The 22,474-nt window shown below is 39.6% G+C and overlaps 1 protein-coding gene across 3 annotated transcripts in view; it reads left to right on the forward strand.

The window, feature by feature from the left end:
- Nucleotides 1-22,474, forward strand: part of LOC140727509 (MORC family CW-type zinc finger protein 3-like) — a 99,553-nt gene that overhangs the window by 36,010 nt on the left and 41,069 nt on the right. For 2 of the 3 annotated variants that reach the window (XM_073044897.1, XM_073044898.1), the window contains exons 3-10: nucleotides 2,618-2,750; nucleotides 4,109-4,323; nucleotides 8,879-9,020; nucleotides 9,813-9,966; nucleotides 10,831-10,959; nucleotides 13,250-13,369; nucleotides 13,475-13,572; nucleotides 16,400-16,495. In XM_073044897.1, the coding sequence (XP_072900998.1) occupies nucleotides 2,618-2,750; nucleotides 4,109-4,323; nucleotides 8,879-9,020; nucleotides 9,813-9,966; nucleotides 10,831-10,959; nucleotides 13,250-13,369; nucleotides 13,475-13,572; nucleotides 16,400-16,495 (1,087 nt within the window). Of the gene's footprint in view, nucleotides 1-2,616; nucleotides 2,751-4,108; nucleotides 4,324-7,685; nucleotides 7,923-8,878; nucleotides 9,021-9,812; nucleotides 9,967-10,830; nucleotides 10,960-13,249; nucleotides 13,370-13,474; nucleotides 13,573-16,399; nucleotides 16,496-22,474 lie in introns of those variants that run through there. The other variant, XM_073044899.1, reaches the window with a different exon arrangement.

Consider the following 22,474-nt stretch of genomic DNA (forward strand, 5'->3'; position numbering starts at 1 on the left):
AATGGCATTGGGGAGTATTGACCTCTTCATCCTGTCTGAGGAGCATTGCATCGACAGTAACCTGTCGCTGAAACTGCTTCTCTGTCTCTGGATGGTGCTATGTAGAGGATGTTCAGGGTTTTCCATAATTGACCGTAGCCTACTCAGCGCCCTTCGCTCAGCTACCGATGTTAAACTCTCCAGTACTTTGCCCACGACAGAGCCCGCCTTCCTTATCAGCTTATTAAGACGTGAGGCGTCCTTCTTCTTAATGCTTCCTCCCCAGGCCAGGAACTCAGCAGGCCAGGCAGCGTCTATGGAAAGGAGTATAGTCGATGATTTGGGCTAAGACCCTTCAACAGGACTGGAGAAAAAAAAGATGAGGAGTCAAAGTTAGAAGGTGTGGTGGGGGGGGGGGAGAGGGAGAAACCCAAGATGATAGGTGAAACCAGGAGGTTCGGGGTGGGGGGAAGGGTTTGAAGTTAAGAGCTGAGAGGTTGATTGGTGAGCAAGATACAGGGCTGGAGAAGGGGGAATCTGATAGAAGAGAACAGAAAGGCCATGGAAGAAAGAAAAGGGTGGGTGGGGGGGGGGAGCACCAGCCTAGACATTGTTAACCCTTGCCTTGCTGCAAATTCCACAAGATAACACATGTTCTTACTTCAAGTGGGAGGTTGTGAACAAAATTATCATCAATCTTTGTTTTTTGGAAAAATTGAAATTTGTACAGAAGTAACATCTGAAGTGAATTTGTATGAATAAATTTCTTGTTTTGCTTCTCTACATATGCATATTTTCCAGAAGAGAGGATATCTATACCTTTATGTTGGTAGAATTGCTTTATTTCATTTCCAAAATATAAGAAAAAGGATATATTGCTGAGGTTTTATAACGTATTGGTCAGACTGCACTTGAAATTTTGTGAGCACCTTTGGGCCCTTTATCTAAGAAAGGATGTGCTGGCATTGGAGAGGATCCAGATGATGTTTATGAGAATGATCCTGAGAATGAAAGGGTTAATGTATGAGGAGCATTTGATGGCTCTGGGCCTGAATTGGCTGTAGTTTAGAAGGGGGGGGGGATCTCGTTGAAACCTAGATAGAGTGGATGTTTCCTATACTGGGGTAGTCTAGGATCAGAGGGCACAGTCTCAGAATACAAGAAGATCCCTTTAGAACAGTGATCAGGAGGGATTTCTTCAGCCCGAGTTTGTTGCGACAAGTGGATGTGGAGGCCAAGTCATTGGGTATGTTTAATGCAAGAAGTTGATAAATTCTTGATTAGTGTCACGCAGGTGAGAAACTGCTAGAAAATTCAGCAGTCTAATGAACAAGGAGGCAATTAAACGAGAGAGGGGACTCTGACTTGGTTTTGATAACACTTTTAATTGTGACCTTGAGAGAGAGAGTACGGTGCCAGCTGAGACATGAGCTGGGAAGTCACCATGGTAACAACTCAGAGCGGTTGAGCTAACAGACGGCTGGAATTTTCGGATGGATTATAAAAGTTGAGGCTTTTGTCTGATAATGGCAGAGGAGACACGACATGGGAGAAGTGCGGAAGCTACCCGAGAAACCACTGGTGGAATATCAGACCACCACAAGGGTGGAGACCAAGGACCGATTAATTTCGACCCGTGACTACATAAGAGCTTGCCTGTGGGGGTCTGCTGGTGGTGAACCCGTGCCGTGGGTTAGTAGACCGTTCCCTAGAAGGGGCTCTGTCTGTCTGTGTCTGTGTGGGGTTCACACGAAGTGACTCTAAAGACTTCAGAAGCAAGAACAACTGAAGCTGCCAACTTAAACATCAACTCAATTAACTCTGTCTCTCTCTCTCTCTCTCTCCATCAATTGAACTCGACGCAGCACAAAGTGAACCTGACACCGTATAGTTCATTTATAGTAAACCAGACTCCAGGTGTGTTCCATTTCTGCTGGTCCTTTTCAACTTTTCATGGGATTTGTGACATTAGTGGGGCATGAAGGGATATGGGGAGAAGGCAGAACATTTAGGCTGAGAGGGAAATGGATCAGCCATGATGAAATGGCGGAGCAGACCTGATGGGCCAAATGGCCTAATTCTGTTGCTATATCTTATGGTCCAATGGATACAGCGAGAAGTTAGGAGAATGAGGATGAAAGGAATGTGCTTTAAATCAGCTATGATTGAATAGTGGAACAGACTTGATGGGCTAAATGGCCTAATTCTGCTCCTTTGTCTTGTGGTCAAGCTTTGTAGAATCAGAGAGTGTATAGGCCACAATTTTGAGGTAAATAGGTGTCCTCTCTCTTGCCACAGAGTAAATAAATACTTCTTCCTTTGAACTGAGTATGGACTGTTGAGTAATTTCCTTTTCAATAAGCCTCGGAAGAAAATCCACATAATTGGGAGCCTCAAAGCATATAATAGTGACACTCAGTTATCCTGGATACTCTTTATAATATCCTTAGATTCCCTTGTTGAAATTAATTAGCTATTTCCAGTTCTCACCAATGAATCTTACTCCTTTCTTCACTTCAAGTAAGAGGTTTTGAACAAAATTGTTCTAAATTTTGGTTTCTTGGAATAATTATAACTTGTACACAAGAAACATCTGAAGAGAATTTATATGAATTCGTTTCTTGTTTTGCTTTTCTAGATAACGCATATGATCCTGATGCAAATGCAAAGCAATTGTGGATTGATAAGACTTTTATAAAAGGACATATTTGCTTGATGTTCACTGACAATGGCCAGGGGATGAATCAAGAGAAGTTACACAAAATGTTGAGGTAAGTTGTCAATTAGAAATAAATGAACATTTGAACAGAGCGGCTTTAAATTATGAGCAGTAGAACTCTACATCGTATAATAGTATGCATTTGTGGTTCCTGTTTTCACCAGATCAAATGCAAGATACTGCAGATGTTTTGAATTGATGAATAGCTCAATTGTAATAATGCCATCTCTCCAAAGATCAGCACCTTATCATGGATTACAATTAATTGGCCATTGGTTAATCGGGGCAGCAGATTATTTGGGACAACTCCTAAAGAAATAGTGGGAATTCCTTTTGTTTATTTGGAACACAATGCAGCTTAATTGGGGTAGGAGATTTTATAGCTAAACAGTTTCTAACTAGTGTCAGCCATGGGCCCTGTGTGGCCATTTAGACCCTACATCGTGCTTACAGCAAACAGTATTTAAATAGCATCAGTTGGATGTTCAAAAAGCAGTGACTTTTGTCACTGATTGTTGGTGAGAAATAGGCAGTAAGAAGATTCAGGACTGTTTTGCTCACTGAGGTTGCAAGATTTCAGGCTTGGAGATGCCAAGAATTGCCGGGAGTGAAAGTGAAACAATTCCACTACTTCAGCAACTATGAAGAATTTGAAGGTATTGACAATTATCTTGAATATTACAATGAAAATGAAGATTTGGAGGATGCAATTGTCTGTAGCACTGTATGAAGGCTGTCCAGTATTTGCACTGGGGTGCCAGCACTGATTTTGTTCATTGTAGTTAATCAAAAGGACATGACAGCCTACACTGGATGAATTCCTCCGTCAATATAAAGTTTTATAGTCCTGTAGTAGTATTGATAGTGTTCTAATTTGTTCTGTATTCTATTTAAATACATAATTTATTGCTCTGTTAAATGGTACTTTGTCTTTGTTATACCTTTTTAACTATTTCCATGAAAATTCGGTTAATTGGTTCAGTCGCTTAATTGGGTCAAAATTGGGTCAAAATGTCATTAAGAAGGTGCATGTAACAATAATAAACTAATTGACTAATTTAATCTGTGCTGCCATCTTCAGGATTCTTTGGATTTGTACACCAAATTTCCTTTGTTCTTCAATAATCAAACATAGCATTTATGTTATTTGTCTTATCATTAATGCCCCAACATAAATTATTTCACATGTTTCATGCGTCTATTTCCACTGCTCTATTCGACTTAACAGCTAAGCAATATCTTCCTCCCCATCAACAACTCATTTTTATATCATTAAGAATTTTAATGTTGCAATTCATCACAATTTTGTTTTCACGTTGTATTGTATTTGAGACCATGCGAGTTTATAGTTTAATTTTAACATGAATTCTTCTACTGGTTTGAATTTGATAAATCTTTTTCTCTTTCCAGCTTTGGATTCAGTGAGAAAGTTGCGCTAAATGGGCATTCCCCAGTGGGACTTTATGGCAATGGCTTCAAGTCTGGGTCGATGCGTCTGGGAAAAGATGCAATAGTTTTCACAAAAAATGGAGAAGCCTGCAGCATAGGCTTCTTATCTCAGACTTACCTTAACAAAGTGAAAGCAGAAAATGTTTTAGTACCGATTATTTCATATAGCCTGAATAATATCCTTTTCTTAAAATTTATTCTTTATTTGAAAGAATTCACAATTCAGTGTATTGCACTTCAAGCAGTCTTAATACCTACTTTCTACAGAGTGAGAGAGTTGGGTCGTGTCTGTTGAATTGGTTACTAGAATGTATGCAACAGTTGTTGGAAAATGTACAAAGTTCAGAGTAAATTTATATTGAAGTATGTACGTATCACCATATACAAACCTGAGATTTTTTTTTGTGGGCATAATTAGTAAGTCCAGTAACCATAATAGAATCAATGAAGGACTGTACCAACAGGACAGACAGCCAGTGTGTGTGCAAAAGACAACAAACTCTGCAAATACAAAAAGAAAGAAATAAAAGCAAAAATAATAAATAAATGAACAATAGATATTGAGAACATGAGATGAAGAGTCCTTGAAAGTGAGTCCATAGTTGTGGGAACAGTTCAGTAATGGGGCAAGTGAACTTGAGTGAAGTTATTTTCTTTGGTTTAAGAACCTGATGGTTGAGGGGTAATAACTGTTCCTAAACCTGATGGTGTGAGTCCTGAGGCTCCTGTACCACCTTCCTGATAGCAGTGAGAAGAGGGCATGACTTTGTGGTGGGGGTTCCTGATGGTGGGTGGTGCTTTCCTGCATCAATGCTCCATGTTGATGGGTGGTGGTGCAGCCACCAGGCTATAATGCAGCCAGTCAGTATACTCTCCACTACACATCTATAGAAGTTTGTCAGTGTTTTAGATATCATGCTAAGTCCTCTCAAACTCCTAAGGAAGTAGAGACAACTGTTGTGCTTTCTTGATAATTGCACTCAATGTGCTGTGCCCAGGACGAGTCCTTTAAAATGATAACACCGAGGTATTTTAAGTTGCTGATCATTTCCACCTCTGATCCCCCTATGAGGACTGGCTCATGGACTTCTAGTTTCCTCCTTCTGAAGTCAACAATCATCTCCTTAGTCTTGCTAACATTGAGTAAGAGATTGTGGTTGTGGCATCACTGAGCCTGATTTTCAATCTCACTCCTATAAATTGATTTGTCACCACCTTTGATTTGGCCCACAGTAGCAAGCTTAATTATGGTATCAGAGCTGTGTTTAGCCACAGACGTAAATGTAAAGCGAGTAGAACCGGGGGCTAAGCACACAACCTTCTGGTACACCTGTACGGATGGAGACTGTAAAAGAAATGTTGCCAGTCGGAACCGGCAGGGGTCTGCAGGTGAAGAAATTGAGGATCCCAATTGCACAAGGAGGCACTGAGGTCAAGATCTTGAAGCTTATTGATTAGTTTTGAGGGGATAATAGTATTGATTGCTGAGCTGTAGCTAATAAAGAACATCGAGATGCTCTCCAGATGTTCCAGGGTTGAGTGAAGAGCCAATGCGATGGCATCTGCTGTGGATCTGTTGTGCCAGTAGGAAAAACAGTTTGCTTGGTATCTGTGTTATTTTATGGCTATGGAAAATGTTCTGCATGTTACACATGAATTCTCATTGCATCATCAATATGTAATTTGTTGATGGTCTGAAGACTTCTTCACATTTGTCAAGACAATGGTATATTTAGTTATATCTTGCCAGTTTACCTTTTACCTCCTCCTAGAGAGAATGAATTCTTGTTATTATGGTTCTATGAATAATGGACGTCTTACACACTTATAGCACTGTAATAGAATTTTACATTTCAGATTTATAATTTTATAAGCTGCATAGACGGTAACAGTCTTAAGAGATCGTAACCTTTCGCTTAATATTTATATTTCATTAAGAACAATCTGCCATGTCGCTAAGATTCATACTGTGTTCTGATAAAGGGTCTCGACCCTAAATGTTTATTCCTCTCTGTCGATGCTGGCTGATCTGCTGAGTTCCTCCAGCATTTTGTGTGTGTTGCTCTGGCGGCTCAGATTGTCCTCATTTACTGCCAGGCTCAATGGGAGAGAAGGCAGGGTATTTTCTACTTTGTTATCACAGCAAGTTTATTTTCATTAACTTTTTTAAAAAAAATTTTTTATTAGTTTTTCAAAACATTTTACAAAATTAAAAACCCCAAATCCCAATGAGGAGCATTAATACAGTGCAAGATTAAGCATACAATAACAATATGCTACAAAGGAAGAGAGTTTAACAAAAAAGCACCTAAATTGAAGACAAGTGAGCTTAGTGTCCTCCCCAAGCCCCACAACACAAGAAAAAAACAACAACAACTCCAGACCAACCACCACACAGTATGAAGAGTATAAGTCCGGACAGTCAAACTCCCAGACTGTAAATACACTTAGTAACAGAGGATAATAATGCCTACTACCAGAAAAAAAAGGAGCTGAAAGCAAGGGACCAAAAAGAAGAAAAAAAAAGGAAAAAAAACCCTATTCAAGAGGAAGGTTATGAAACGAATATGAGTTTCTTGGAGGAAAGCAATGTCAGCTTTGAGTTGTTTAATATGTGAGAATACCTTCCTCCTTTTAACAGGGTGGTTCAGTCCCTTTACATTCCAGCTCACGAATTTAAGTGCACTAGCCATTATCAAATACTAATGCATAAAAGGCAGCAGGCATATAAAGAATCAAGCAGTACAATAGCAGTCTGGAAGCAGAGATGTAAACATAGATTCGTAAGGTCAAAATATAAACAATAAAGAGATGTTGGAACTGGAAAATCCACCCCACCCGCACAACCCAAAACTAGACGGCTACCAAAACAAGTAGCTAGCTCTACCAAAAAAATTAACCCAAATACAACTTCCAGATCTGTGTCATTAACAACAGTTCCGTATAAATACTATAGCAAATAATAACTAGTTTATGCACTAGAAAACATAACTACAGATTAGAGCACCTTTTGCAGAAATATACCACTTAATACAGAGAAAATCGGAAGAAAACCAAAACTAACCTACCCACGAAAAATTATAGAAGAATAAAGTAAGAGAAAGGGAAAAAAAAGGTAAGAAGGAAAAAGAAAAAAGAAGAGGAAGGGGAAAATTATAAATTCAAGACGAGTATTTATCAACCATTTACAGAGAAGGGAGAGAAAAATTCAGAGATTAGAAAAAGGGTGAAGAAAAGAAAAAGATAAAATAAATAAATATTTAAAGCAAAGGAAAAATAAATCAGCAATTGAACTGTGAACCGACAAACAGGGAGGCCTTCACTAAAGACTTTGAACCTCCAAAACAAGTTAGAGTTAGTTGTAGAACTCTGTAGGTAAAGTTATACAAGAATGAAAATAGGTTACACACACACCAAATCCCGGGAGAGATTGTCAACAGCCCTTAAAGTTTCAATGAATAATGTCTGAGTGATTCAAGTGAATTCCGAGTCCAGAGAAAGTAATTTTACTACGAGAAGTACTTATCCACCATTTTAGGAGGTCCGATCAGATTCCGAAGATGACTGGATAGCCGGAAGACTTGCCACAAACGCTTCAGCTTCCTTTGCTGATTTGAACCACTTGAATTCCCCGGTATTAAGCTTGATTCGTAGATCAGCAGGATTGCGAAGGGAAGGTTTGAAACCACGATCAAAAAGCACTTTCATTACGCCTTTAAACTCAGCGCGCATCTTTAAGGTCTGGGGTGCAAAATCTTCCACAAAGCGAATGATTGTATCCTTGAAGGGAAGCGACCCCCTGCGACGCGCCTCTACGATCAGACTGTGTTTTACCTGGTATTGATGGAAACACAAGATTACTGGTCGCGGGCGGGAGCCCAGAATTCCGGGGGGGGAACGTAAATTCGGTGTGCCCGTTCGAGCTCGGGCGGCTTCAGAAGCAAATCTTTCCCGAATAACTCACAGAGAAACTCGGTGAAAAATTTCACGGTTGATCCCTTTTCAGTCGCCTCTGGTAGTCCCAGAATTCTGAGGTTGCAGCGTCTGCTGCGATTTTCGAGATCCACCATTTTGGAAAGAAGTTTATTAGATTTTTCCTCTAAGCTGGAACAGAGAGTCTCCAAGTATCGAACACGACTTTCTAAATCTTCAGAAGTCGAATTGATGCGAGATAAGTGTTCAGCATGTTTGTCCACTTTATCGTTGATCCGATCCAGTTTGTCTTCTAACTGTTTGAAAGCGGTTTTAAATTCCTTTAAGATTTCGTCTCGGAGCTTTCCCAGCGCAACCAGCGTCTCGTCCGACGGGGTCATAGCTTCTTTTCTCCCGGATTTAGAACTCTTGCTAGACATTGTAAGTTAGATATATTCACAGGCAAGTAAGAGATACCGAAATAATTCCTAACTAAGGTTTAAAAAATGGAGACATTTAGTGCAAAGGTAGCGACAGTAACGGAACAAAAGTTCGGAGCAGCTAAACAATCGCCATCTTACCGGAAGTCATTTTCATTAACTTTTAAAGCATTTTCAAATTAATAATATTGTTAAATATCTTGGTGCAAGACAGCTCCATGTAGGGATCAGGATTTGGTTTGATTCAATGCTTATGCATTATTTTCTATTTGCTCTTGATATTCAAAGACTTGATCCTAATCCTAATTAGATGAAGGTTGTTTGAATTAAATATGGCTGTATATTTGAATATGATTTTATTCCTTAACACAACTTTTACAAAAGCTTTTATCTGAAGAGATGCAATTAAGCTTGGAAGCAATTTTGTCCTCTTCTTTATTCAACACCGAAAAGGAGCTACAAGCAGAGTTGGATACTATTCCTGAAAGAGGAACAAAGATTATAATTTGGAACATAAGAAAGTAAGAATGGTTTTAACTCGTGTATGAAACTAATGTTTTTGTAAAGAGAAGAGGTGAAAGGTCATTGATGTTAACTCTTGTTTTGCTCCGTCAATGCTGATTATTTGGACTTGGAACACGTGCACACTTACTCCTCAATCATACTTTATTTTACTTGTGCACAAGAACAGCTTGGCCAGTCACCATACTGTACTGAAGTCAGTACAGAAGTGGCTTATCAGTTTCAGACATTGAACATTTATGTATGTTTGAATTCCAAGGTCAATCCCCATTCACAATAAAGGTGTTAAAAAGTCAATAGAGACTACTGATGATACTTTGACGTTAGTAAAGCAATTGTCCTTGGTTGTTAAGTGCGCTTCACATCCCTCCATCATGTTCTTATCCCGTCTGTCTCCAGCACCCTCTTGTGTAAATGGAGGCTAAGTTCTTCAAAGAAAAGGTCTCACTTTTGAGGCCTGGATGTTCTCATTTCAGAGGCCGCACTTGTCTGGCTTGACTACACACTGCCACAGACATCTTTACTTACCTCATCTGCAGTAAGCAGGGATGGATCTGGTCATCTCACTTAAGAGTCCTAACTTGCTTGGGTTGACTAGAACTGCCCCAGCAATCTTGCCTGGATGTTGTCTTTAACCTTTGCCTTACCACAACTCTGACATCTCCACAGATGTTGCCTAACCTACTGGTTGTTTCTAGTATTTTCTGTTTTCAATTCAAATGTGAAAAAAAAAGTTAATTTTAAGTTGAAGATTGTGTATTCAAGGTATAATGGAGGTATTTTATTTCTAGAACCAAGGATGGAAAGTCAGAGTTTGACTTTGAATCTGACAAGTATGATATCAGAATCCCCGAAGATATTTTAAATGACAATGCGGAGAAGAGAAAATACAAAAGGCAGGATCGGATGGATCAATTTGTGCCTGAAAGTGATTATTCATTACGAGTAAGATAATTTTCCTTGCATATATACTTGCAAATAATAAATTTACAAAATTGGATAGTTCTTGGCTATAGCATATCAGATAAATCTTATCAACACAGCATTGCTTTATTTCTGATTACATTGTACAGAGCAGAACTTCCATGCTTTGCCATTTTCTAGTATCTGGTTTTTAAGCACAAACTGTCAAAGGCTTAGGTGGAACAGGGTAGCTGGCACTTGTGAATATCACAATCTGAAAGTTTCTGTTGAAGTTGGATGTCATTCTGACTTTAAAGTAATCACCCCTCGCTTCATTTCTCGGTCAATTTCCTTACTTAAAGGTACAGTGGTTTATAAAAGCAACACACCAATTCCTTGTTAAGGACAATTAATGATGAGTGATAAGTTCAGTTGTGCCTGCAATAGCTGCTTGTTACTGATTTTAAAACGAATCAGTTTTAGATTCATTTATTTATCACATGTATATTTATTGAAATATAGTGAAATGTGTTGTTTGTGTTAATGACCAACACAACCTAAGAATGTGCTGGGGGCAGCCCTCAAGTTTCACCACTCATTCCGGTGACAAAATAGCATGCCCACAAAGTTAAGCGGAACAACAAACAACACCCAACTGAACAACAACAACAGTGAAACAAGCCCTGTTCCACCTTCCCACTCACCCATGCCCACACTGTCCTCCAAACTCATGACAGGTCTCAGTCAATCAACTTCTGTTGGAGAAAATATCCTCATAATTTATCCTAGTGTTGAGTTATTCCACTTGTTATTTTGTGTAATAATTTGAAACTCAGAATTGAAATTCACTGAAATTTGTTTTTGTAAATGACTTGAAGCTAAATCAGTGTTGCAATTTGTTTTCAGGCTTATTGCAGTATTTTGTATCTGAAGCCGCGCATGCAGATAATTCTTCTGGGAAAGAAAGTGAAAACACAACTTGTTTCCAAAAGCCTTGCACAAATTGAACATGACATATACAGACCATCATTTGTTGTATCTTTTGCAAATATCTTTCAATTTAAGTGATTCTTATGTAACATCTCTTAATTGAATGTGTATATTATAATCAGAATCAGGTTTAATATGACTGGCAATGTCGTGAAGTTTGTTAAGTTTGCAGCAGCAGTACAATGCAATACATGATAATATATTTTTAAAAACCTGTGAATTACTGTGTGTGTGTGTGTGTGTGTGTGTGTGTGTGTGTGTGTGTGTGTGTGTGTGTGTGTGTGTGTGTGTGTATTGGAGGTTCGTGACTGTCATGTGACAGCACTGCCCACTACCTGGTTGGAAGGCACGCCACCTGCCACCCCTTCTTGCCCATAAATGCACACCTAAACATTGGCCCCTTTAATTAGCCTTGTACTTGGCCTCAGGCAATTGGCCTTTGTAATCAGCTTAACTCTGCTGGCACCGAGCCATTGACCCCCCTGTGAATTACCTAGGCTAGACCCTCCAGTCCTACTGCACTAAAAGGGTGCCACGTGTGCTGGACTCGCTCTCTTTGCCATCTCCAAGGGACCACTTTGTTTCACTCCAGGCTGAGAACCGTGGAACAGTGCTGGAGAAATTGTTGGTGAGCTGTGCATTGCATACGGTTGGATTATTGTCCCTAATAGCATGGAGCCGTGCCTGCACAGAGTCAAGGGGTGGCGGGTATCGTATTGACTTTTCCCTTTGGGGGGGGGGGGTGTGTGCTTTGTTCCCACGCGATTTTCCCATGTTCGTTATTAATTGTCCATGTGTGTTTTATTGCAGATCTGACTTTTCCCACGACTGCTGTAAATTGTGTGTGTGCGTGTGTTGCTTCTGTTGCCATTTTCCCATGTTTGTCTTCTGTGAATAAAATCCTTTACTTCCAAGAGTGTGTGTCCAGAGTCCTTGCCTTTGAGACCTACTGAATCTGTTTCCTCGTTCTCTCTCACACACACACACACTTTTTTATTAAATAGCTGAATTAAAATAAGTACTGCAAAAATGGAAAAGTAGTGAGGTAGTGTTCATGGGTTCAATGTCTATTCAGATGGCAGAGGGGAAGAAGCTATTCCTGAATCATTGAGTGTAAGCCTTCAGGCTTCTGTACCTCCTTCCTGATGGTGGCAATGAGAAGAGGGCATGTCCTGAATGGAGGGGTCCTTAATGATGGATGCCACCTTTTTGAGGCACCACTAAAATCACGAGATGGCTCAGAGAAAAGAGGAGCATAAATGTGTTGGCTCCATTTTACAAAGTGCCACAAAGATCAGCCTTCAGTCTTGTTAGTTTATATAATTAACTTGGTGGAAGGGACCAGTGGTATGATTGCTGGATTTGTCACTGACATAATGGCATATAGGATTGAGGTTATGAAAAGGAATCTAGTAAAGGGATACTGATAGGCTAAGTGAGTGGGAAAAGAGAAATGAGGTACCCTTGTCTAAAATGAAGATGCCTTTTTTCCTGAGGTGAGAATCTTTCAAGCTCTTTGCCTAAAAAAAAGGAAGGAAAGTATTAGAATATTTTTAAGACATGGGTAAGGAAATACAGAGTTAAAGTTGCAGTCCATCAGTCATGCTTTAATTGAGTGTTGGAGTGGAGTGTCCACTTGCTTATTCACTTATAGAATCTTTCTGTTCCTCAGAAAGTGACTGCTGAAATTCTTTTTACGGTGTTGCCTCAGATAGCTGTGGAGGCCAAGTCTTTGAGTGTATTTAAAATGGAGGTTGAAAGATTCTTGGTTAGTCAGGATGTCAAGTGTTATGGGGAGAAGGCAAGTGAATGGGGTTGAGAGAGATAATTTGGTATTGATAGAATAGCAGAGCAGACTTGATGGGGCCAAATGGTCTCATTCTGTACCGATGACCGATGGTGTTATAGCTGCCGCTGCTTTGTTAGCATCTGTAGTACCCAGATAAGCATTGTCACTGTCTGGTAATGGATTCAAAATATTTTGCATCTTAAATCGTACCCATTTCTTTTATTTTCAATCTGCCACAAATTGTGGTTGTAGTCGATATCTATGTGTTTATTTTCAGTATAATTCAAACTCTTCCTGAAGACTGTTAACATAAAATTTACTTAAACTGATGGAAAGAGAATGCAGGAAGATGATGAGGCAGGTCCCAGAAGAATCTGTGCTAAATTTCATTACTGGTGTTGAAAATTAGTGTAACTTGAGCCAAAAACTTGCACTGCTTTTGTTTTAACCTGAACTATGCAAAAGAGCATGAAGGCAAATGGCTGCTTATTGTTAATTTCTATCATAATTATCACTGGACTGCAGTTTCCTTAACATTCTTTGAAGGGGAGAAACATAAAGATAACCTTTGGCTTCAATTGTAGAAACAAAGAACATTATGGGATAATGATGTATCACAAAAATCGTCTGATTAAATCCTACGAGAAAGTTGGTTGTCAACTTCGAGTAAGTGTATTCATAACTTTTCAACATCCATCACTGTTTGAAATTATTGTCTCCATTTGACATCAAAGCCTACAATAATAAGACTGTTGTTATATTCCCTCTCAGGCAAACGAAATGGGTGTGGGTGTCATAGGAGTCATTGAGTGTGACTTTCTCAAACCCACACACAATAAACAAGACTTTGATTATTCAAATGATTACAGGTAAGAAGACTTTGTAATGTGTTACCAGTGATCTTTAATCTAACAGATCACCTGAAGTAAGAGGGGTGATTGATAAGTTTGTGGTCTAAGGTAGAAGGTGTCAATTTTGGAAAACCTAGCACATTTTTCAACATAGTCCCCTCCTACATTTACACACTTAGTCCGCAGTCGTGGAGCATACGGATCTTGGACCTCCAGAAAGTGTTCACAGATGGGTGATTGATAAGTTTGTTCGTGGCCTAAGGTAGAAGGAGATGAGTTATACAGCTCTCTTTACATGAACATGCAGGTCAACTCTTTGAGTGACTATACAGAAAGTTTGAAGTTAATAACTCATTTCCTTCTAACTTAGGCCATGAACTTTTCAATCACCCGTGATGAGTTATTAACTTCAAACTTTCTGCGTAGTCACTCAGAGTTGACCTGCATGTGCATGTAACGAGAGCTGTATACCTCATCTCCTTCTACATTTGGCCATGAACTTATCAATCACTCCTACAGTGGACACTTTCTGGAGGTCCAAGATCCATATGCTCTACGACCGCTGGACTAAGTGCGTAAATGTAGGATAAGACTATATTGAAAAATAAATGCACTAGGTTTTCTAAAATTGACTCCTCCTACCTTAGGCCATGAACTTATCAATCACCCCTCATATGTTCATGAGTGAGTGCATTTTGAGCTTACAGGCATTGATTCTGTGATTTGAGTGTACGTTAGCCTCTTATCTGTGACTGGATCCTACTGTTTCTCAGTGATTTGGTTGTAATTAGGAAGTAACTTATTAAATATTCAGCAGATTAGACAACAATAGACAGTAGGTGCAGGAGTAGGCCATTCGGCCCTTCTAGCCAGCACCGCCATTTACTGTGATCATGGCTGCTCATACACAATCAGTACCCTGTACCTGCCCTCTCCCCATATCCCTTGACCCTGCTATCTATAAGAGCTCTATCTAACTCTCTTGAATGCATCCAGAGACTTGGCCTCCACTGCCTTCTGGGGCAGAGCATTCCACGTATCCACCACTCTCTGGGTGAAAATTTTTTTCCGCATCTCTGTTCTAAATGGCCTATCCCTTATTCTTAAACTGTGGCCTCTAGTTCTGGACTCACCCATCAGCGGGAACATGCTTCCTGCCTCCAGTGTGTCCAATCCCTTAATAATCTTATATGTTTCAATCAGATCCCCTCTCATCCTTCTAAATTCCAGTGTATACAAGCCCAGTCGCTCCAATCTTTCAATATATGACAGTCCCGCCATTCCGGGAATTAACCTTGTGAGCCTACGCTGCACTCCCTCAATAGCAAGAATGTCCTTCCTCAAATTTGGAGACCAAAACTGCACACAATACTCCAGGTGGGGTCTCACCAGGGCCCTGTACAGCTGCAGAAGGACCTCTTTACTCCGATACTCAATTCCTCTTGTTATAAAGGCCAGCATGCTATTAGCTTTCTTCACTGCCTGCTGTACCTGCATGCTTGCTTTCATTGACTGATGTACAAGAACACCTAGAACAACATTGACAGATAGTGGCTATATTAGTTTGACAAATATTTATTGAATTGAATTCTTAAAAAAAATGCCTGAAAAAAATTGTACTTTCTATACAGATCCTGCTTAATTTGCTCAGTCCAACCAGCATTTTTTAGTTTTCTTTATCCAACTTTTACTATCCAGAATATTTTTCTTCTATGTTTGACTGGTTTGATTTGCCTTTATTATCTATCCATCTGTCCGTCCATCCAATTGAAACACAGCGGGGAGTAGGCCCTTCCGGCCCTTTGGAGTCCCACTGCCCAGAAATCCCCAATTTAATCCTACCTAATTACAAGACAATTTACAATGACCAATTAACATACCAACCAGTATGTCTTTGGACTGTGGCAGGAAACTGGAGCACCTGGAGGAAACCCATGCGATTGTGGAGAGCACTAACAAGCTCCTTACAGATAGCAGCGGGAATTGAACCCAGGTTGCTGGTACTGTAAAGCTGGTGCTATACTACCATGCCACCCTTTGCTTGTCAGTGGTCCCTTCCAATAAGTTAATTATATAAACTAACAAGTTGAAGACCGAACACTGATCTCTGTGGCATTTTGTAAAATGGAGCCAGCTCATTTATGCTACTGTTTTCTCTGAGCCATCTAGTGATTTTAGTGCTCAAAAAGGCAGCATCCATCAGTAAGGACCCCCACCACCCAGTACATGCCCTCTTCTCATTGTTACGTCTCATCATAAATATTTACCTATATACTTGATGAATTAGCAATGGGCCTTTCTTTTTTTGCAATGAAATTCCTCAAACTTAATTGAAAGCCTTGAGTTTTGTAGTGTTTGGGCATTCTCAGCTGCCACTAGATGAGAATAGTGGCCTTGTGTTAATAGGAGCACTGGCAGTTCTATCAAATTTCACTTCCTGTCAAGATGCTCTTGGAAGATTAAAGTAAGGTTAAAGTGAGTATGGATGGTATTTAGAAAAAAATGAAAATTACGGTGGCTTTCCCTTTATAATGTTCTTAATGTTTCATTAAAGAATTCCTGTACTTTTCTGTGTTTAAAAAGTTGTACAGCACAGAAACAGGTCCTTAAGCCCATCACAATCATGTTAACCTTTGGCATGTCATTTGCCTTCAATGCTTTCCCTATTGGAGTGTTTAAATAAATTACTTTTAAGCATAGTTGAACTTGTCTCTCTTTGACTAACTCACAATGTAGTGCTGTGTACAGTAAAGTCTTGTTTCTACAAAATCTGCATTCAAACTGAATTTAAGAATGTAGTTTATTTCTAAGAATGAACTTTTAACGCTTTATTTCTAAATTAAAGGCGTACAATTCAAGCTGTTGGGCACAAACTGAATGATTACTGGAATGAGAAATCCAACAGTAAGCAGTGTAACCTGGGTAATGCTAAAGATTCGCAGTAAGTATTTGCACTACCACTGAAAGTTCCTCCCCCTTCCTTTCAAGTCTTGGCAAAAGGTCTCGGCCAGAAATGTCGACTGTTTATTCCTCTCAATAGATGCTGAGTGACCTGCTGACTTCTTCCAGCATTTTGTGTGGGTTGCTCTTGTAACTAAATGAAGCATTATATCTACTCTTCCTAATTTGCAGTGATATTTGATGCTCTTGTTCAACAGAGGAATCTTAAGGACTGTTTAAAGTTCTGAAGTTTGGTGCATGTACAATGCCATATTCATCAACATTAATAATAATGGTAGTACAGTGTTTTATAAATCCTGTGAATGTTGCAGCTTTATGTAGATACCTGTTGTATCTCTGCCCAGTGACCAACAGTTTCTGTTTCCACCACCTATATTGTCATAATAGTTAAAAGAATTTGTGATTTTTTTTGTAGAGGTACAAGATAATGAGGATTTGTGACTGTTCGTGAAAGGCAAGAATGATGTTGAGTAGTGGAGGAGGGAATCAAAATATTGGATATTATAACAGAGAAAATTGTAAAATTAGTTGTAGAATCATCGACCCAGCCTCTGTTCTTGCCGCCGTCTGTAAGGAGTTTGTGTACTCTCTCAGTGACTGTGTGGGCTTTCTCTGGGTTCTCCAGTTTCCTCTCGCATCCCAAAAATGTTAGCGTCTGAGTTGATTAATTCGTCACGTGTGTAATTCAGTGGCGTGGGCCCTTTGGGCTGGAAGGGCCTATTACCACGGGGTATCTCAAAATAAATATTCAAAGACCAAAAGGAGAAGGGCAACTATAGAAAAAATGTATTTACTCACCTCTTTCAGCATCTTGGAATTTTACAGGACTCCTTAGGTGTTGAAACAGAGGGATCAGGGAATACAGATACAAAATTCCCTAAAAGTGGCGTCACAGGTAGATAGTGTAGTAAAGAGAGCTTCTAGCACATTGGTCTTTATAAATCAAAGTATTGAGTATAAGAGTTGGAATATTATGGTGAGGTTGTCTAAAGCATTGGTGAGGCTGAATTTGGAGTATTGTGTGCAGTTTTGGTCACCGAATTACAGGAAGGATATGAATGGTTTAAAGAGTGCAGAAAAGGTTAACAAGGATGTTGCTGGGACTTGAGAAACTGAGTTACAGAGAAAGGTTGAATAGGTTAGGACTTTATTCCCTGGAGCGTAGGAGAATGAGTGGTGATTTGATAGAGGTGTATAAAATTATGATGGGTATAGATAGGGTGAATGCAAGCAGGCTTTTTCCACTGAGGCTAGGGGAGAAAAAACTAGAGGACATGGGTTAAGGGTGAAGGGGGAAAAATTTAAAGGGAACATTGGGGGGGGGGGGGGCTTCTCCACACAGAGAGTGGTGGGAGTGTGGAATGAGCTGCCAGATGAAGTGGTAAATGCGGGCTCACTTTTCACATTTAAGAAAAACTTGCAGGTACATAGATGAGAGGTGTATGGAGGGATATGGGCCAGGTGCAAATCAGTGGGACTAGGCAGAAAAATGGTTTGGCACAGCCAAGAAGGGCCAAAAGGCCTGTTTCTGTGCTGTAATGTTCTATGGTTCTAAATGCAAAATGTCTCACAAAGCAAGTTCTTTTAGACTGTCATGTGATAATCACCAGAGTCTCTTTTTAATGACGTAATTTGAGAAATAAATATTGACCAGATACTAAGGTCAAATCTGCTGAACTTTAGATAGAGCTGTGGAATTTTGTATATCCACTTGAGGGCAGTTGAGTTGTTAGTTTAATATCTTGCTCCTTCAGCAAAATACTACACTTGGGTATTAGCCAAGATTTTATACTCCTGCCTGGGATATAAATAATCGGAGAGTGCTGAAGCCAATCCAGGTTCAAATCAGCAGGGGTTTTCTCTAATGGTTACAGTAATCTGAAGTCATAACTTTAAAATAAATGTGAAGTAAAATTAAGGTGAAAAGATGCTTTCTTTAATTTAGCATTATTTGTTGAGCTGTGAACAACACGATAGTAATAGACGCTGGGAGGCATTCAAAAGGCAGTTAAACATGTATTTGACAAGGCATAATTGTATAGACACATATTGTGTGTACTGCTTTGGTCAGCTCTTTCATAGAGCCAGAATTGTCATGGCAGGCTGACTGATATCTTAGAGTTATACAGCACAAACATATGCTGACCATCGGGTACCAATCTGTACTAATCCCATATTTCAGCATTTGACTTGCAGCTGACTTTGTTTTGGCAATTCGGGTGATCATCCAGAAGTTTCTAACATGTACAAATGACAGAATCTTCCGCCTTCTCAAGTATTGCATCTCACATTGCAACCTCCCTCTGCAGAGAATAAAACTAACTTCGATCCCCTCTAAATCTCATACTCCTTATGTTTAATCTATGCCCTCTAGTTTTAAGTGTCTCTGTTATGGAGAATAGTTTCTTGCTATCCAGCCTATGTATGAACTTAATAACTTCATATGCCACTATTGGAGAGCCCCTTGGCCTTTATTGTAAGAAAGTTCAAAGTAAATTTGTTATCAAAGTACATCCATATACAACTGTTGGATTTATTTTCTTGTGGGCATACTCAATAAATCCATAATAGGGGGTAAATTCCAGTCAGTCCAACTCTCCCTGTAAGTAAAACATCCCATCTTTCATTGCTGGAAGAATTATGATTCTATTAACCGAAATGACAGATCCAAGTTTCTGATTTGGAATTTCAGAAAGTTAATAAATTTATAATATTTATGTAACCTTTAACAATTGTAACCTTTCTTGGAGAAAGGCTTTTTGAGTTTTATTTCTTCAGTGATTTTTATTTTTATAGGTTCCTCAACATTTAAAATCAATCGTCGACTGTATGATTATAACTGAAGGCTTTGATTCAATGTTACATTAATTCTTCAGGAGCGTTGGTGTGGTCAGTGGGGAGAGATGACCTGCAACAGCTTTGTGAATAAAAAACTTAGTATTAGAATATTCTAACTATTAGAATAGGGTTATTTCTTAAGGGGTTTGATTGAGGCACAACTGCGCAAGCGCGTGGACATCAACCGGTTAGAACAGCAAGAAGAATTTAAAAGGAGACAGCTTTATAGAGTAGGTGATGGAGTAGAGGGAGACAGAGTAGGAGGGCTTTGGTTCAACGGGGCTTCGGCGATAACACTTCGAGGCGAGGTAGGTTGCCTGTGTAGAATACAGACAGGAAGTATGTGTGTGAGGCTGGTGTTCTGTGCTCAGTGTCAAATGTGGGAAGTCCTGGATACTCCCACCCTACTGGACAGCCACACCTGTGCCAGGTGCGTCAAGCTGCAGCTCCTTAGGAACCATGTTGGAGAACTGTAGATGCAGCTCGATGACCTTCGTGTGGTTGGGGAGAGTGAGGAGGTGATAGATAGGAGCTATTGGCAGGTAGTCACACCAGAGCCTCGGGAGACAGATAAGTGGGTAACAGTCAGGAGAGGGAAGGGCAGGAGTCAGATGCCAGGTAGTACCCCTTAACAATAAGTACTCCTGTTTGAGTACTGTTGGGAGGGACAGCCTATCTGGGCAAGCAACAGTGGCCACGCCTCTGGCACAGAGTCTAGCCCTGTGGCTCGGAAGGGTAGGGAATGAAAGAGGATGGCAGCAGTGATAGGGGACTCTATAGTTAGGGGTCAGACAGACGATTCTGTGGACGCAGGAAGGAAACATGGATGGTGGTTTGCCTCCCAGGTGCCGGGGTCCGGGATGTTTCTGATCGCATCCACGATATCCTGAAGTGGGAAGGAGAACAGCCAAAGGTCGTGGTACATATTGGTACCAACGACATAGGTAGGAAAAGGGAGGAGGTCCTGAAAACAGACTACAGGGAGTTAGGAAGGAAATTGAGAAACAGGACCACAAGGGCAGTAATCTCGGGATTACTGCCTGTGCCACGTGATAGTGAGTATAGTAGTAGAGTGAGGTGGAGGGTAAATGCGTGGCTGATGGATTGGAGCAGGGGGCAGGGATTCAGATTTCTTGATCATTGGGACCTCCTTTGGGGCAGGTGTGACCTGTACAAAAAGGATGGGTTGCACTTGAATCCCAGGGGGACAATCCTGGTGGTGGGGGGGGGGGGGGGGGTTCCGAAGGCTATTGGGGAGAGTTTAAACCAGAATTGTTGGAGGGTGGGAACTGAACGGAACAGGAAACTGCGGCAACATCGGCCATTTCTAAAAGAAAAGACCAACGAGAACTGCGCAAACGTGAAGGAAGGAGCATGCGCAAACGGGAGCAACCAGAACTACAAAGCCCAGTTACGACTGCAACTGAAAGTGAAAGTGAATCTGAGGGAGAGTCAGATTCTCTGGAAAGATCAGACGAAGAGGGAGATAAAAGTTCTTCTGGAAATATAGAAAAGACTTTGAGGCAAATAATGCGTAAATTAGACGCATTAAAAGTAATCAAAAAGTACTCAAAAAAAAGATAAATATAGAGATTATGCTTGATAAAATGACAAAGAGACAGGAAAAAATGGAAAAGAGAATTATGGACTTGGAAACTAAAACGGAAGACATGGTTGAAAGAATGGACAAAATGGAAAATGAAAATACTGCTTGGACATCAGAAAGAAAACAATTTATGGAAAAAATTGATAAGCTTGAAAATTTTAGTAGACGAAATAATATTAAAATTGTTGGACTTAAAGAAGATATAGAAGGAGAAGATCCAATAAAATTTTTTCAAAAATGGATCCCTGAAAAACTGGAAATGGAAAGAGAAACTCCAATTGAGATTGAAAGGGCTCATAGATCCTTAAGGTCAAGACCTCAAGCTGATCAAAATCCACGATCAATTTTGATAAAATGCTTAAGATACCAAGATAAAGAAAAGATCCTGAAAGCGGCTGTCCAAAGTGCCAAAAATAGAAACGGGCCATTGATTATAGAAGGGAAACCAGTTCTTTTTTATCCTGATATAAGTTACAACCTTTTGAAGAAAAAGAAGGAATTTAACCCAGTGAAAAAAGCCTGATGGGAAAAGGGTTATAAATTTATAAAGCGTCACCCAGCAACACTGATAATTTTTTTGGAGGAGGGAAAAAGAATTTTTTCCGATTATCGAAAAGCGGAGGAGTTCGCACAAAAACTTTCATCTATTGACTAATTACACATAGAGGCTTCCAAACGTAATGGATTAAAGATGAAGATAGAGTCAGCGAACAGAAGTGATGGACATTTATGGATATTATTGAGGAGAAAAGCAAAATTTTAGAAATACTAATTGAGAATAGTATCTTTTTCTTCTTGTATATATACTTTTTTATGTTGCGGGGGGCTGGGGAGCTTTGGATCGGTTACTACGGGCTTCACGTGTGTAATCATGGCGATTGCCATGACCCGTACAACAGGGGGGTAATGTTGTGTTTTTCCACAACATTAGTAGGGGGGTATTTTGTTTTTTTCTTTATATTCTATTTTTCTTCTCTTTTTGCCTGGATGATTGGTGGGGACACACATAGCAACATGGAGATTTTTATAAAGATTTCCCAGGATACCACGAAAGTTGAAAGATTAGGTATTATTATAGATTGGAGTAATATAATTTTTTAAAAATGACTAATCTACTGAATTTTTAAAGTTTTAATGTTAATGGGCTTAATGGGCCGGTAAAAAGAAAAAGAATTTTAACATACATTAAAAAAATGAAAACAGATATAGCTTTTTTACAAGAAACTCATTTAACAGACATAGAACATCAGAAATTAAAAAGAGACTGGGTTGGAAATGTTATTGCAGCTTCATTTAATTCAAAGGGGAGAGGAGTTGCAATTTTGGTTAACAAAAATTTACCAATTAAAATACAAAACGTATTAATTGATTCGGCGGGGAGATATCTAATTATACATTGTCAAATTTTTTCAGAACTATGGACCCTTATGAACATTTATGCACCAAATGAAAATGATGTAAAATTTATACAGGAGGTCTTTTTGAATTTGGCTAACGCACATGATAAAATATTAA

The sequence above is a fragment of the Hemitrygon akajei genome, chromosome 5 (genome assembly GCF_048418815.1).
Source record: "Hemitrygon akajei chromosome 5, sHemAka1.3, whole genome shotgun sequence".
Classification (NCBI taxonomy): Eukaryota; Metazoa; Chordata; class Chondrichthyes; order Myliobatiformes; family Dasyatidae; genus Hemitrygon; species Hemitrygon akajei.